Source organism: Salvia splendens, chromosome 13, assembly GCF_004379255.2.
Source record: "Salvia splendens isolate huo1 chromosome 13, SspV2, whole genome shotgun sequence".
NCBI classification, from domain to species: Eukaryota; Viridiplantae; Streptophyta; class Magnoliopsida; order Lamiales; family Lamiaceae; genus Salvia; species Salvia splendens.
The window spans coordinates 100,795-115,656 of NC_056044.1; the positions used below are offsets into that span (position 1 = coordinate 100,795).

Genomic DNA, 14,862 nt, shown 5'->3' on the forward strand with positions numbered 1-14,862 from the left:
TGTCTTTGCAACTCATTCAAATAAGCTGGTAAAACTTTGAAATTCCACTCCCACGAACCATACACAAGCTGAATAGTTGTCCTCCGAGCATACCATGCTTTCTTGTAACTAACTTTCACATTATATCTATTTTCAATATCCGCCACAATTGCTTTTACCTTGTAGCAAGGATCGTTTTCTATCTGATGTCGAACACTCAACGCTATCATACCCGATGAAATATTAGCGTGCCCATTATAATTACGATCCCCCATGCAAGTATGAGCAGTGCTAAACACTCTAATTTGCCAGCGTTCATCAAGCTTCCACAATGTTGCTCGACACTCCCACAAGCATGGCGGTAAGGACTTATCTTCCGAATTTCCTTGTGGCCACTTACAAACTGCATGCCATCTCTTTCCTTTACTTTCAGCAACTGTGTATTGTCGTATTTTTTCCAAATGCCAAAAAGTCACAGCTGATTTCAATTCCAATTTCGTTTTAAATTTAGTATGCAAACCGACATTGCTCGGATCTTTTTCACTCCAATAATGCACATTGGGATCATCAGACTCTAAGTTTTTTGGATCAAAACTATCATATGGACCTGGTAAGGTGTGAAAATAGTTCATACCAGGCTGTGGGAACTGTGGAACTACTCTTCCTCGTACTGCTCTTCCTCCAACTGCTGTTTCTCCAACCACTGTTTCTTCAACTGCTGTTTCTCCAACCATTGGGATCATCAGACTAAAAGTTTTTTGGATCAAAACTATCATATGGACCTGGTAAGATGTGAAAATAATTATGGTCTTGAAACAACAAATTGGTCATCATCCGACGAAGCACCATATGAGTCTGTACTATCCGGGTCAACATCTTCAGAATCATAAGGTGATTGTGGATCAAGAAAGTCGGCTTTATCATGACCAATTATGGCCTCAACCACATCACAATTGTCACTGTCCCCTAAATGCACGCCTCCAACATCAAAATCTTGTGTTGTATCGAAACATGGTTCTTGGCCTCTTGTAGACGTACCAACATCAAAATCTTGTGTTGCAGCGAAACATGGTTCTTGGCATCTCGTAGACGTACCAACATCATAACTTATGAGATGATGACTATGTTGTTGAGTAATTGCCGAATACTCAACATACAATTCAATTTGATCTTCTGTAGCCATACTCTCACTAAACATTAGTGGCATGCATACTTCTTCTAGTAGAATACCTATAAACGTGACTGAAGATCCATAGAATATATGACGTTTCCATACTATTTGAACTTTGTTGTCAAATATGCTTAACCTCATCCTTTCACAAATTGTCTCCACAAGCTTATCGTAGGAAATACTTTCATCCAACATAATGAATCCTTTTGCAAAAGGAGGATCATATGAAATAACTGGTCCGAGAATTATCTTTCCACCCCAATATAAATTGACACACCACGTCATACTGTCTGCATTAATGTAAAACACAAACATTGGTAAAAAAATATTTCTATTAAGTACTTTACAATATATACTATCATAACAACCTATCAAATATATGTAAAAAATTAGATATACTACAACATATAATACCATAACAATTGGTCAAAATATTTTTATTAATTACACTACAATATATAATACCATAACAATCCATCAAATAATTATATAAATTACACTACAATATGTACTATCATAACAATACATCAAATATTGGTAGACTAATGTTTGGAAGAATGAGTCAAAAATTATATATACTTATCGATTGGGAGGACTAATGTTTGGAAGAATGAGCCAAAATCGAAATCTACACGCTTAAATCCACCACCGGGTCGACCCGAGCAAGGGAAGTGTTTACGCGTTTTTCCGCCTCGGGGAGGGTTTTCGCGTTTTGGGGAGGGAAAGTGTTTAGGGTTCACGATTTTGGGGGAGATCTGGGGGAAATATGGTTCAACAGAAACACGCCAACAAAGTTGGCGTGTTTATCTTAAACACGCCAATTCAATGGGCGTTTTTTAACTTAATCACGCCAATTCCATAGGCGTCTCTAACTATTAAAAACGCCAACTTTGTTGGCGTGTTATCACTTAATACTTTAACATAATTGTCGTGTTTTAAGTTAGCTGTATTTGGAGAAAATACGATTAAAATACGACGTCATTGTAAAACGCCAACTCCATTGGCGTCTTTACGTATAGAAACGCCACCTCCGTTGGCGTCTTTACTTATAGACACGCCATTGTCATTTGCGTTTTTCCCATATATGGAATAGATATCAAATTTGGTACATTTTCGTTATTTTAATGGCAAAGTCTTCTAGAAACCCGATTTTCCCAGAACCATGCAGAAGGTCCCGCCCAATTGGAACTCCCAAAACGAGTCTCGAAGAAGCCCACAAAGTATAAAGATTTCATATCTCATAGGAGATCTTTTCCATATATTTTGTTTCCTTATTTTATTACCTTTTATTTGCAAAATCTATTTGTTTAATATTTTGAGTCAATCTTCTCGGGTTTTTTTCTTGATTCTTTCTTGAGTCGTAAGTCGAATCAAGTAGGGGGAATTCTATTCCCAGTAGATCGAGTCATTGAGAACTGATTAATAAAAAGATCTTTTCTCTCAAAAACTCTCGTCCAGAATCCTAGTTTCCTGCTAGGATTTGTGCCTCCATAATTTCATCCATATTGTGTTACTTTTTCGTGTGCTCTACATCGATTTGGGTAGTTCAGTACCATGTAATGGCAAGTTGGCAACCGAGTGGATAAATAAAAACAAGTAAAAATTCGTGTAATTTTTAGCTCATAAAATAGAAGAAATAACAATGTATTTTAGGACCAATACAGGAGTATATATAAAGGAATATACTACTCCATCATAATGTGTAAACGATTCATTTTTGCAATGTGGTCCTGATTCCTGAATTATGCTGGCATACGCTAAAAATATCATTAAGATTCGGTGTCATGTTAACATTTCTGTCGATCTTAATCACGATTTGATTTCTTAATTAATCCTATTGTTAATTGGGTAGCTAACTGATTCTCCAATTGGTGATGCCATCGTCACATGGGCTGGGGACAAGTAATGGAGTATATTCCTTATTAAGCACCTTTTAGAGTTAATTAATAGATAGATTATTCTTGATCCCAAAATTTAATTTGTCACCTTCTCGCGATTTATACATAACGACAAATTTTAGATGTAAAATGTAAATTATTATTTAAAATTATTACTGATATTGTAAAAGTATATGACAGTAGTATTGATAATCAAAATAAAAGTTTTAAGCCAAACAATTTAAGTTGGAGTTCTGAAAATTCTACACTCCTTTTCTTTTGATATAATCAAACTTCAAATTGGAGTACTACATAGGTTTACATTCTTCACCAAACTAAGGATTATTGCTTTCATTCCTCATTTATTTCATCCTAAACTATGATCTGAATTCAAATATTCTCTATTCAATACATTTCAAAAACTTAGATTTTTTTCACAATTCGACCCTACCACTGAATCAGAGCCACAACATAACTACAGTCTACAGACATGCTTCAAACTTAATTTCTCCACATTCAGTGATCACGATATATGAGAGAGAGAGATCTTAACCTGTAAAACTAGAAATAAGAAGAAGCTAAAGCAAAACAAGAAGATAGCATTACAAACATATAAACCGATCTTGGTGAGGCAAACCGGCCTCCATTACAGCCAACAGCGAAACTTCGATTCACTAAGAAAAAACATGAAGACAAGGGCGGGAATGAGGAGAAAAGAAAATAAGAGCAATACAAACACTTGGAGGAGAACTCCAGATCATTCACAAGACTTGCCCGGCAAGAGCTGGCAAGTTGAGTCCCATTCCATAAAGTTGCACGCACGTGAATTCCAGCCTCTCCTGGCCCATCATGACTGTAACCTTTCGTCCACCCCTCTGGCCTGCATTTCCACTTTGTTGACACCAGCCACTTTCAGGAGCCAATCTTCGTGATGTCCCTGCTTGATCGATTGTATTTCATGTGGCTCTTAACGAGCTGACCAGCTGAAATTGCAGACATTAGTGAGAGCTCTCCTGCCAAGACAGCACCAGCGACAATGGTGGCCAGGAGCCGAGCATTGGATCCAGGAGACTCTTTGTTTGCACCCTTTACACCAAGCAGGTTTAGGCAAGCAGATTGTGATGCAAGTTGAGTTCCTCCCCCGACAGTTCCCACCTAGGATACAGTAACAAGGGCACGTTTTAATCCTCAACCTATGATGTACAATACTCTACGAATAAGATCTTGTATATACCTCAATGGATGGCATTGTCACAGAAATATGAAGATCCCTGCCATCATTAATAGCCTCCATCATAGTAATGCAGTGGGAACTTTCAATGTTTTGAGCCGGATCCTGCCCAGTGGCGATAAATATTGCAGAGACGATGTTCGCAGCATGTGCATTGAAGCCACCAAGAGCGCCAGCAATAGCAGAGCCAGTAAGGTTCTTGAGCATGTTAAGCTCCACGAGGGCGGGTACAGTTGTTTTCAGTACCTTTGACACCACATCACCGGTGATCACAGTCTCACATACAACTGATTTTCCACGCCCTTCGATCCAATTCACCGCAGATGGTTTTTTGTCAGAACAGTAATTTCCTGCACCAAGCAAGACAAATTATACTCTGGTATACTGCCTATGAAAAATAGGGTCCCCGAAAAAACTATAAAGCCAACACGATCAAATTCACAAGCACAGACTGAAATACAATACAATAAGGCAGCTATAGATGAAAAATGAAAAAAAAGCTAGTCCTCACTGGATGCATGTGAGAGCTCATGGCAGTCAAAAACAAGGAAGCACGTAATAATTGGAAGATTCCAAAATCATTGTTAAAACCTTGCAGCAAAATCAGAAGAAAGCACTTACCAGAAATGCCAATGACATCCATATCTGGGAAATCATTCTGAAGGAAGTCCAAAACATTTTGAACACCTTTCGAAACCATGTTCATTCCCATGGCATCGCCCGTACTGCAACTGAATCTTATGTATAGATTCTTCCCAGCAATTGCACATTGAATATTTTGGAGTCTAGCAAATCTACTCGACCTGTGCAACAAAGAATAATACGTATCATAAAGATGATACCTTTTACTTACAAGAACCTCAAAATCAAGATCTTTAAAACTGTAAATACCAAAAAAATTATCTTGAAGGCTAATCCAGGCATGTAGTAAAGATAAAAGTTAAATTAGTCTGTTCTGAAAATTCCCAATTCTCATCCTTAAAGTTAAACCAACTTCCCAGTTGACATCAGATTCAAAATTCGCAATCCCTAATTCTAGAAGGCGCAGCAACGTCAAACACATGAGAATATCTAAACTCCTAAAGAAAACTCGAAATATCAAGAAAATAATTATCCCTTGAAAATTCAAGGAACAAGCCAAAATTGGAGCAGCAACCCTCTAAAACTAAAAATCTGTCTATTTCTGAAAATTCTGTATCCTCATCATTCCACTCACCTCACCTCTTAAAATCTAGTGTAATTTTCAGAAGATGGAACATCAAAGACCAATCACATCAGAATTGCTGAAATCCTAAAAAAAGAAAAGGACCGTAGCTCCATATTTGAACCAAATTAATAAAGAAAACACACAAGAGAAGAGATTATACATTCCAACAGTAACTCAAACAGCATGCAGACAAAAAGTAAAAACTCGTCACTTACTTATTGAAAACGACCGACAGCGTATCAAAATTGAGAGGGTCTTCAAGGAAGAACTTGAGGTCTGTGGCCCTCTTCGCGGACGAAAACCTGACAACCGGAGCTCTTGTCATGGCGTCTCGCAGCAGGACGCACGTTGCACCTCCGGAGGCATAGATTGCCTTGCAACCCCTGTTGGTGCTGGCAACGAGGCAGCCTTCCGTGGTGGCCATCGGCACAGAGTAGTCACATCCATTGAGCAGCAGCGGACCCGCAATCCCCACGGGAATCTGGACATACCCCACGGGCATCTCGCAGCATTGCCCCAAAATTGAGTCGTAATCAAACCCCTCCAAAGGCAGGCCTTCCACACCTCTCCCCGCCAGCCTCTGCACTGCCTCGCGCCGTATCTTCGCCGCCCTAAGGCAGTCCCCTAGCTTCGATTCCAGCGAATACGACGGGATTTCCCCGGAAACGACGCGCTCAACGATTTCCTCATCGTCCTGCGGAAGCTCCACCGGCTTGGCCTTGGGTGGCGGCAATCCGCAATGGATCTTCCGATCTTCGTGGAGGATAAACCTCTGGTGGTCCTCATCGCTCTCCGGCTTGGAGATGAAGGACTGCACGAAATCGATCCCGAAAAACCCTAACAAGTAGATAAATGAGGCAATTAGGCAGAGAAGTCCAAAGAGCTCGGAGAGCGACAGTATGTGCAGCGGCGTGGAATTGCGGATCTTATCGCGCCAGCGGTGGAGAAGAAAGTAGGCGACGGAGAAGAAAAGCGTGAAGAAAATGCCGTTGGTGAGATAGAGCGGTAATGGCAGAGCATCGGAGGCTTTTGGGGATGAGGATTGCGGCTGGGGAGGCCTCCGGCGGACATCCATCGGGGGAGAGAGAGAAGGAAGAGAGTAGCGATGGTGTCGGGAGTTGGTTTCTTTATAGTGGAGAGCATCAAATGGAGTATTCAGTTTATGCGCTGGCACACTTCACCATTTTTTGTTTGTTTCCTCATCTCACGCTCTACTACATAAATAAATCAATTTCACCTAATTTCTTTTTAATTCACAACACGACTACTAATATACCCTATCACTGCCTTCAAATATACCCTATATATTTCTGATTTTGCTTATTCATCCATTAACTTTTCCTAATATACTTAGTCGTAGATAAGATCAAATGGTGTCATCAAAATTAAATTAGTTTGCTATATAAGTACATAAAAGAATAAATAATAGCGTCTTTTCAAAATTAAGTGCATTATATTCAGTGGTGGTGTGAATAATTATTTCTTTTTGTCCTTCAAAAGTATGGTGAAATTAAGGATGAATTATTTTATGTTTCCCGAAATTGCAACTTCCTAGACTGGAAAACACATTTCTTTTTGCACAATGCATTCATTTATTTAGGTATATGTAGGTGAACATTTAATACAAATTTTATACGGTTTGTCCCTACTCCATCACAAAGATAACTTTATTTAAAACATAAAATATTCAATAGTTATTGTAAATTAACCATTATTACTAGACTACAGCTTAAATGCTTAATCACTAATTAGAGAGAGCTAAACATAAGTTTGTTTCAAAAAAGCATTTTAGAGAATATGTTTGGTTTTTATTCGTCTAAAAAATGAAAACTGTCAAACTTGACACCCCGCCGCTAGTGCTACTACAAAATTCAACCTTTTAAATTGTGATACTAATATGCACTATAAAAAAGTATGGTTGCGTGTAAAGCATAAACCTATGTACAATTTCCTTCGATTGAAATGTCATGTTTTACCATAGTAATATAGATAAACTATCAAATATTGACTCAATTTCTTGTTTTAACACGCGAAGTTGTTCGAATTGGTAGCTTTCTGTTGATTTGGGTATATAACTGCTGATGGGTGTTTTAATGAAAATTAATGCAGATGGAAATTCAGATCTAAGACGCTTCTCCTTCTCAAATTATCGTATGACAAATAAAGAATTATTATTCGCCTTATAAAAGTACTCCAATAAACTTGTTGTAACTGACGACAAAAAAATTCTCCGCTGACTTAAATGAGATTTATGTATAGTCGATTATTGCTTTGTAACATAAATATTTGCTCTAATATTAGTACTAATTTATAAGGCGGCGACACTTAAGACCATCCACAATAGGAATAGCCCAGCAATAGCCCAGCCACTGCCACATTATCAGCACTTAAAATCCTCCTGCCACATCATAAATAGCCCAGCCATAGCCTAGCCACATCATAAATAGCCCAGCCACATCAATAGCCATATCACTAATAACAATTATATAAAATGACATAATTAACAATCACACAATATACGAAATTTAATTTACGAGACATATACGGGAAAAGTTTAATAATACTATTAAAATTTAAAAAAGTACAATAATTTAAAAAAAGTACATTAATTTTAAAAAAAAATACATTAATAAAAAAGAGTGACAATTCACTCCTCGTCTCCGTCGTCGTCGCCTCCGTCGCCACCATCGCCGCCGCCACCATCGTCGCCGCCACCATCGCCGTCACCTCCGCCGCCTACGCCGCCGCCGCCGCCACCGGTCTCCCTCCGTATAGCCTCCAACTCGTCCTGCAGGCTCATGAGCAAGGTTTGAAGCACGCTCTTCTCCACGGGATCCGTCGCCACCCGCCATTCGGCCATCGTCTTGATCAACTGAGCGCGCGTTTGGGCGCGAGCGAAGAATTTGAGCTCCTGGGTGGATTGGCCAAGGGGGGATGCCGACTGGACCTCCTGGGAAGCTCCGGCGTTCCCTCTCGCCGCCTGCTGAGCGCGCTTGCGCCCAATCGGGCGAGGTCGGCCACCGACCGAACGCGGCGTGGGGAACTCCTGCGTCGTCTCGGGGAGGTCGTGGGAACCTCCGCTGCTGCCGCTGTAATCGCCGGTGTAGTTCAGTCGTTGCTTCTTCGGCCAGCCAGAGTCGACACCTACTCGGAACTTCTCGGACTCGCTCAGTACAAGATAGCAGTTCCAGTAGGTGAAGTCCTTGTATAAACCCTTCAGTGGGAAGGCTTTCTCCGCTATTCTCCTGCAGTCATCCTTCGTTTGGCCACTGCTCATCATGCGGAGTGCGTTGGTGTACAAACCCGAAAATCGGGAGACCGCCGCCCTGATTCGGTTCCAGCCCTTCCGGCAATCCTCCCTGTTGCGGGGCCTCCCCTCCGGGCAAAATCTCTGGTAGGCTGCTGCTATCTTGCCCCACATGTTGACGATCCTTTGCTCGTTCGAAACGAGAGGATCGTCGCAAACACTCACCCACGCCTTGCTGAGAGCGACGTTCTCGTCGTCCGTCCACCTCCTCCGTACCTCCTCCTCACCCGGCTGCGACGACTCGCCGACCTTCTTCTTGCCCTTCTTCTTTGGGGCGCCACGCCCCGGCACTGCCCCCCCTGAACTAGAGTCTCCGGAGCTCCGAGAGTATCAAACCCCAACTCATCCAAGGAGAAACTATCAAACCCCAAGGGTGTTTGGGTCGATGTGTGCGAAGACCCAGTCGAAAAATCAAAACTAGGGCGATAGACATCCCCCGCCGTCGCCGGGGACCCCCCAGGAGTCCCCTGTGTAGCCGGTACGACCCCCGGAGTCCACTGTGTCGCCGGTACGACCCCCGGAGTCCACTGTGTCGCCGGTGCTCCCCCGGGCATCATCTGCATCCCGGGTACCCACCCCGGTATCGGCGGAAACCCCCCCGGCGGACTCCCCCCCATTGGGGCCCCGGGCATCATCTGCTGCCATGGGTACATGTTGTAGTACCCGGGCACCTGACCCCATCCACTTCCCACAGGGATCGACGGAGTTTGTGACCCGCTACTCCCGGAACTAGGCTCGTTGTTGAGATCCATTTCCCGTTGTTGATCTTGAACAGAAAGAAAGATAGAGAGAGTACTCGTTAAAACAAATGGTGCGAATGAAAATGACGAGCAAAGCGCGTATATATAGTGTTTCGGAAAAAAAAAATTAATTTTCGCGCTGGGCGGTGCGCTGGGCGATCCGGGAGCTGCAATAGCGCCGAAAGGACCGCCCAGCCGACCGCCCAGCGCCACGCCACCGCCCAGCGCTGCGCGGTTTCTCTCTCCAGTCAGCGGCTGGGCGGCTGCAATAGACCGCCCAGCGCCGGCGCTCGGCTGGGCGGTCGCTGGGCGGTTATTGTGGATGGTCTAAATAAAAGTAGAAAAACTTACAAAAATATACCGTGCTCGTGCTCGTGCCCATTGCATAGAATCCATGTTCTCATTCCCGTATGATAATTTAAAAAGTTGCACACTCTTTTCTTACTTAACTAACGTGGTTTCATTTACTTTTTGATATACGAAGCAACTAGTAGTACAACGATTTATTTAAAACTCATTTTGATATAAATCCTAAGTTTAGTCATTTCCAAAAAAAGAAAAGAAGGTACAAATGCTTTTGTTACTCCATGAACGTAGTATTTGTAGAGTGTATACATGCAAAAAGAAAGTAGATTAAATTCTTCGACAATGTAGTTCGTATAAAAGTGAGATATTGCAAGTGGATCTAACATAAAATGTTGCATGATGTTAACAATACGACCACCCTTCACATGCACGTGTTAGAAGTGGCCCTCAATTAATTTCATCCCTATTTTTTCTTACCAAATATTGTGTGTGTTCAAATATATAGGTGGCTACTAACATAAGTAAATTAATTGGGGATAATGTACATGTAACGATCAACTAGTTAGATAAAAGACATGCTTGGGGCGCACACTCGTGGTCCAGTTCCAGTTTAATAATTTCATAAAAATATATATACTCTTAACAAATTAAATAGCATGGGACATAAACTAGAATATTAATATATGAGGTGGTCCAAGTTAATCGTTTGATAAATTTATGACTACTTAGGCTACTCTCAAAAACTACACTTTTTGTTGAATCTTTATTAAATTAAATGTTAGTAGTATTATACTATTAACTACGTACAATTCAAATGATTACTTTTACAATACCCCATCCGTCCCACTCAATATATCCACATTTCCTTTTGAGTTTATCCCACTTAAGATATCCATTTTTTATATTTGAAAATAAATTCATCTCTTATTAAAGTATTTAACTACATTTTTCTCCTACTTCACCTATTAACTTCTTCTAAAATCCAGTGTCACTAAAAAATATGGACATCTTGAGTGGGACGAAAGAATTATTGTTTTTCAATTATGCAATAGACAATATATGAGTGAAAACACAATGTTTCCAAAACTTTCAACTTCAGCACACACATATACCAAAGTAAAATATCCAAAGCTTCAACTTCGGCCTATATCTTTTTTCGTGGTCCTTTTAATAATTTCATGAAAATATAAGCTAGTAGGAGTATAATCTACCACGTCAAATAAATGACGAAATGTGCGATAATGTGGCCGTCCAAACAGACTCCAAATTGATTAGTTGATAAATATAAAGTATTTTTATATTTTAAGTACTGCTCCTGTTTTACAATTATCTATACTAGTAAAAACTTTCATTTAATTTTTGAACAAAATAATATTATCCCGCTGAGGTTTGATACGTGGCATTTATTTACTAATTTTATTATATGATTACATTTTTTTTCAGGCATCATGTGTACATTAAAGAGCGAAGTACATTAACACTAGTCTATACTTGAAGAAAAACTCAATTATTTCAACATCGAGATATAGCTTAAATAAATAAACTCAATATATATAATAATGTGATAGACTTACGTGCTAGTGGTCCAATTTCTCGAAAATATAGTTTTGAACTTTCGAACAATCGTAAGGATTTAGCATACCCAATAATTTATGTGGTCCAAATTAAACTATTCACTACATAAGCATACACAGTGTGTCTAAATTGTACTCATTCCTACATTTTTCCTATTTATTAGTAAATATTTGCAATAATTGTGTAAATCAACATATCTATGTAATTGAAAATTTGAAAGCATAGCAATGTAAATTTGTTCTCACAATGAATTTATGCTCGGGGCCCATTATATGGTTTTCGTTTCATACGGGATTTAGGAAATTAACATCTATACATATATAAAAGTTGAGTTTTTGGACGTTTCGAATAGCTATTTTATGTAAAGGATGTAAATGCAATTAAGAAAAATTATTAAATGGCCTTTCATATTTAACCCATTTAATTTTCGTAACTGTCACTATTTTTAGGCATTTCTTAAAATTATTTTGGCTAAACAATATGGTGCGGGAGATTAAAATCATTAGACACCCTTGTATCACTAAAACATATTAATTACCATTACCAATTCATTATTGAGATTAAATCATTAGTGCAATTTACCACCACTACCACCCAATTAACTTTTTTGAATCATGTGTATGAATTAAAGTTATACAATTATTAATTTATAATGTGGCAGTTATAATGAGCATGAATTAACTTTATTCTATTCACAATATTTATTCTTAATATATAGTCGTAATTTGAAACGTAAAAAATTAAAATTAATGAGTATGAATTAACTTTATTCTATTCACAATATTTATTCTTAATATATAGTCATTATTGAGATTAAATAATTAGTGCAATTTACCACCCAATTAATTTGTTTGAATCATGTGTATGTATTAAAGTTATGCAATTAATTTATAATGTGGCATTTATAAACGACCACTTTGACAAAAAAATTATCGATTCAAATGATTTATATGTATAGATGCAGAATGAATGTAATTAAGTTTTGGCATTATTTTGAAATATTTATAAGTTCTGTCCTCATTCTGAAATATTTATAAGATGAAACTAATTTAAATATTTACACTAATCATTTGTAATTAAAACCGTAACATTTACTACCAATTATGCATAAAGTTTTGCAGCAATAATAATATGACAGTTACTATTCTTTAATACAATTAATGATGTATACATATGTAGATTAATGTTATATTTCAATAGATTTAATGAAGGATTACAACATTTGTAAGTTATGTGCACGTTTTCTTCATTATAATTTCATATAGCACCAACAAAGCATCAAATAAATTGATTCAGACTATATCAATTGAATACAAGGTTATATTCACTCTAATTAGTAACGTACAAATTTAAATGCATAGAAACCGTTATTGATTAATTATACTTAGAGAAGTTAAAATGTCTTTAAATATTATCGAGTTTTGGGGGTATTTATGGAATTATCATTTAAGCTTAAATATATAATTTAAATACTACAATCTAGACATTTAAGAATAAAAACTTTCTCATCATAATATAAGAAATAACGTGTCCCCTATAAAGTCTTGACCCCACCAATCAATGAAATTAATTATTCAGTTTTTTTAACGTTTTATTCTTCATATTTATAGGTTTTGATTGTAGGAAGTTAATTCCTTTTATTTTAATTATAAGTGGAGGAAGTGAAAGGTTTTGAAAGAAATTAACTTCTAATTTCTACTATAAATATATAGCATTTGATAGCTTATAATCCACACATTTCTATCTTTTTCTCATTACATTCTTTGTTGAACATTTTGCAGAGATTTGATCAAATTTTAGGTACTCTCTTGACTCTCTATCAATGTTAGTTTAATATGAAGTTCGTTTTCTACATCATAAATTTTATTATATAATAATAATGTTTGTTTATATTCCCAATTCTTCATATTTAATTTTGTTACTTTAATATTATCTAAATCGTTTAGTTATTTTCTATTATTTATTTGCATGCCTATTTTTTAAATTTGTTGTTATTAAGTGTGTTGTATGTAACACAATAGTCATAAGTGTATCTGAATTTGTCTAATATTAATTTAAAACCTATTTGTTTACATTATACAACTAATTCTAATATGAGTATTATTTTTTATTATTATGTTATTTATATTCGAGCATTAAATTAATGCTGTAACTATTATAATTGGAATCTTTTGTTATAGGTGATGTGAATTAGATTCATTTTTCTTCTTAGAGCTTAATCAAAATGTTGTTTCAAATATCCCCATTCATGTATTGTGAATCAGAGCTCTACAATTTTTTATAAGGCTTTGAAATATAAATTGAATAATTACTTCAAATTTATTGAGGAAATTGATAAGATTTTGGAAGAGAGACTCTCCAAATCTTTATGGTCCGTTTCTTCTACAATAATGACAGGTAAGGATTTTGTTTCTCTATAGTAATTATTTGGTTTTAATACTATTGAATTGCTTTCGTAATTATAATGCTAGGCTCATATGCTTGCAGGAATCCACACATTATAAAAAGTGCTCTTTACCGAGCACAGAGTCAATTTTTTGCTCTTTATATGTGGGGTTTTAATCATCTCTTTTCATGGCTAAATAATGTATTAGTAGTGTTTTGAGAAAATGTGTTTTGTCTCTTCACTTCCACTTAAATAATTTGAAAGGTCACAAGATATAAATGGTATTTATTATTAATTTAATTTACAATAAATAATACTGTACCATTGAGTTACTCTCAAATCTTCTATAAATACCAATTCTATTAATCAAAAAAATACTATTTCAGTAAAGATGCTTCTGTCCGTCAAATCATGTGGAGTATTATCTTTCTCTCCCAGCTATTTAATCTAATTTGTGTTTTTAATTATGTTATTTTACTTTTGATGCTTATCTTATTTTAGTTTCTTATCTTTCCTTTTTATTACTGTATTTTATTCTATTCATTATATTATTGCAAACAATTAAAAAATATATGTGGGCAACTATTTTGTAAAATCTTCACTTATTTTTGCAGGTATACTTTTGCCTTGAGAAAGCTTCAAAAGTAACAGTTCTGCACCAAGATATGAATCCACAACCTGTTGGTTTGAAAAAATAGATATTATCATATGGGAAGACATAATTTAGTTGGAGATTTGCGGCTATTCAGTTTTACCTTACTTAACTCGTAGAATTATTGCATCACCGATTACTCAGTATGCATGAAATTATAAACAATTCAAGATATTGACAGACTGGTTTACCTCTCTTGCTTTCATTCTTGCTTTCAAGAACTACATTACTGCTTTTATACTTGCTTTCAAGAGCAACATTATGAAGTTACAATTTTTCTTATATGCAATTTTTCTTAGGCATATTAGAATTTCATTGGCTATTGAAAAAAACTTGAATTTCATAAAACAATTAAATTGAAGCATGGTATTTGAAAACCTGCTAATAATGATGCATTACTTTCCACGTCTATTGCTTGCGCAACATGAAGC

At 37.1% G+C, this 14,862-nt stretch overlaps 1 protein-coding gene and 1 long non-coding RNA gene across 2 annotated transcripts; one reads left to right on the forward strand and one right to left on the reverse strand.

Moving 5' to 3' along the window:
• Positions 1-3,606: 3,606 nt before the first annotated feature.
• Positions 3,607-6,646, reverse strand: LOC121759913 (3-hydroxy-3-methylglutaryl coenzyme A reductase 1-like). Its single transcript, XM_042155488.1, has 4 exons — positions 5,681-6,646; positions 4,880-5,061; positions 4,262-4,608; positions 3,607-4,182 (listed from the first exon to the last, which is right to left on the reverse strand). Exons 1-4 carry the CDS (start codon positions 6,538-6,540, stop codon positions 3,940-3,942), a joined length of 1,632 nt encoding a protein of 543 aa, XP_042011422.1. The 5' UTR covers positions 6,541-6,646; the 3' UTR covers positions 3,607-3,939.
• A 6,177-nt stretch (positions 6,647-12,823) lies between these two features.
• On the forward strand, positions 12,824-14,636 carry LOC121761446. Its single transcript, XR_006041988.1, has 2 exons — positions 12,824-13,193; positions 14,394-14,636. It is a non-coding gene; the product is annotated as an uncharacterized LOC121761446 (long non-coding RNA).
• Positions 14,637-14,862: the final 226 nt, after the last annotated feature.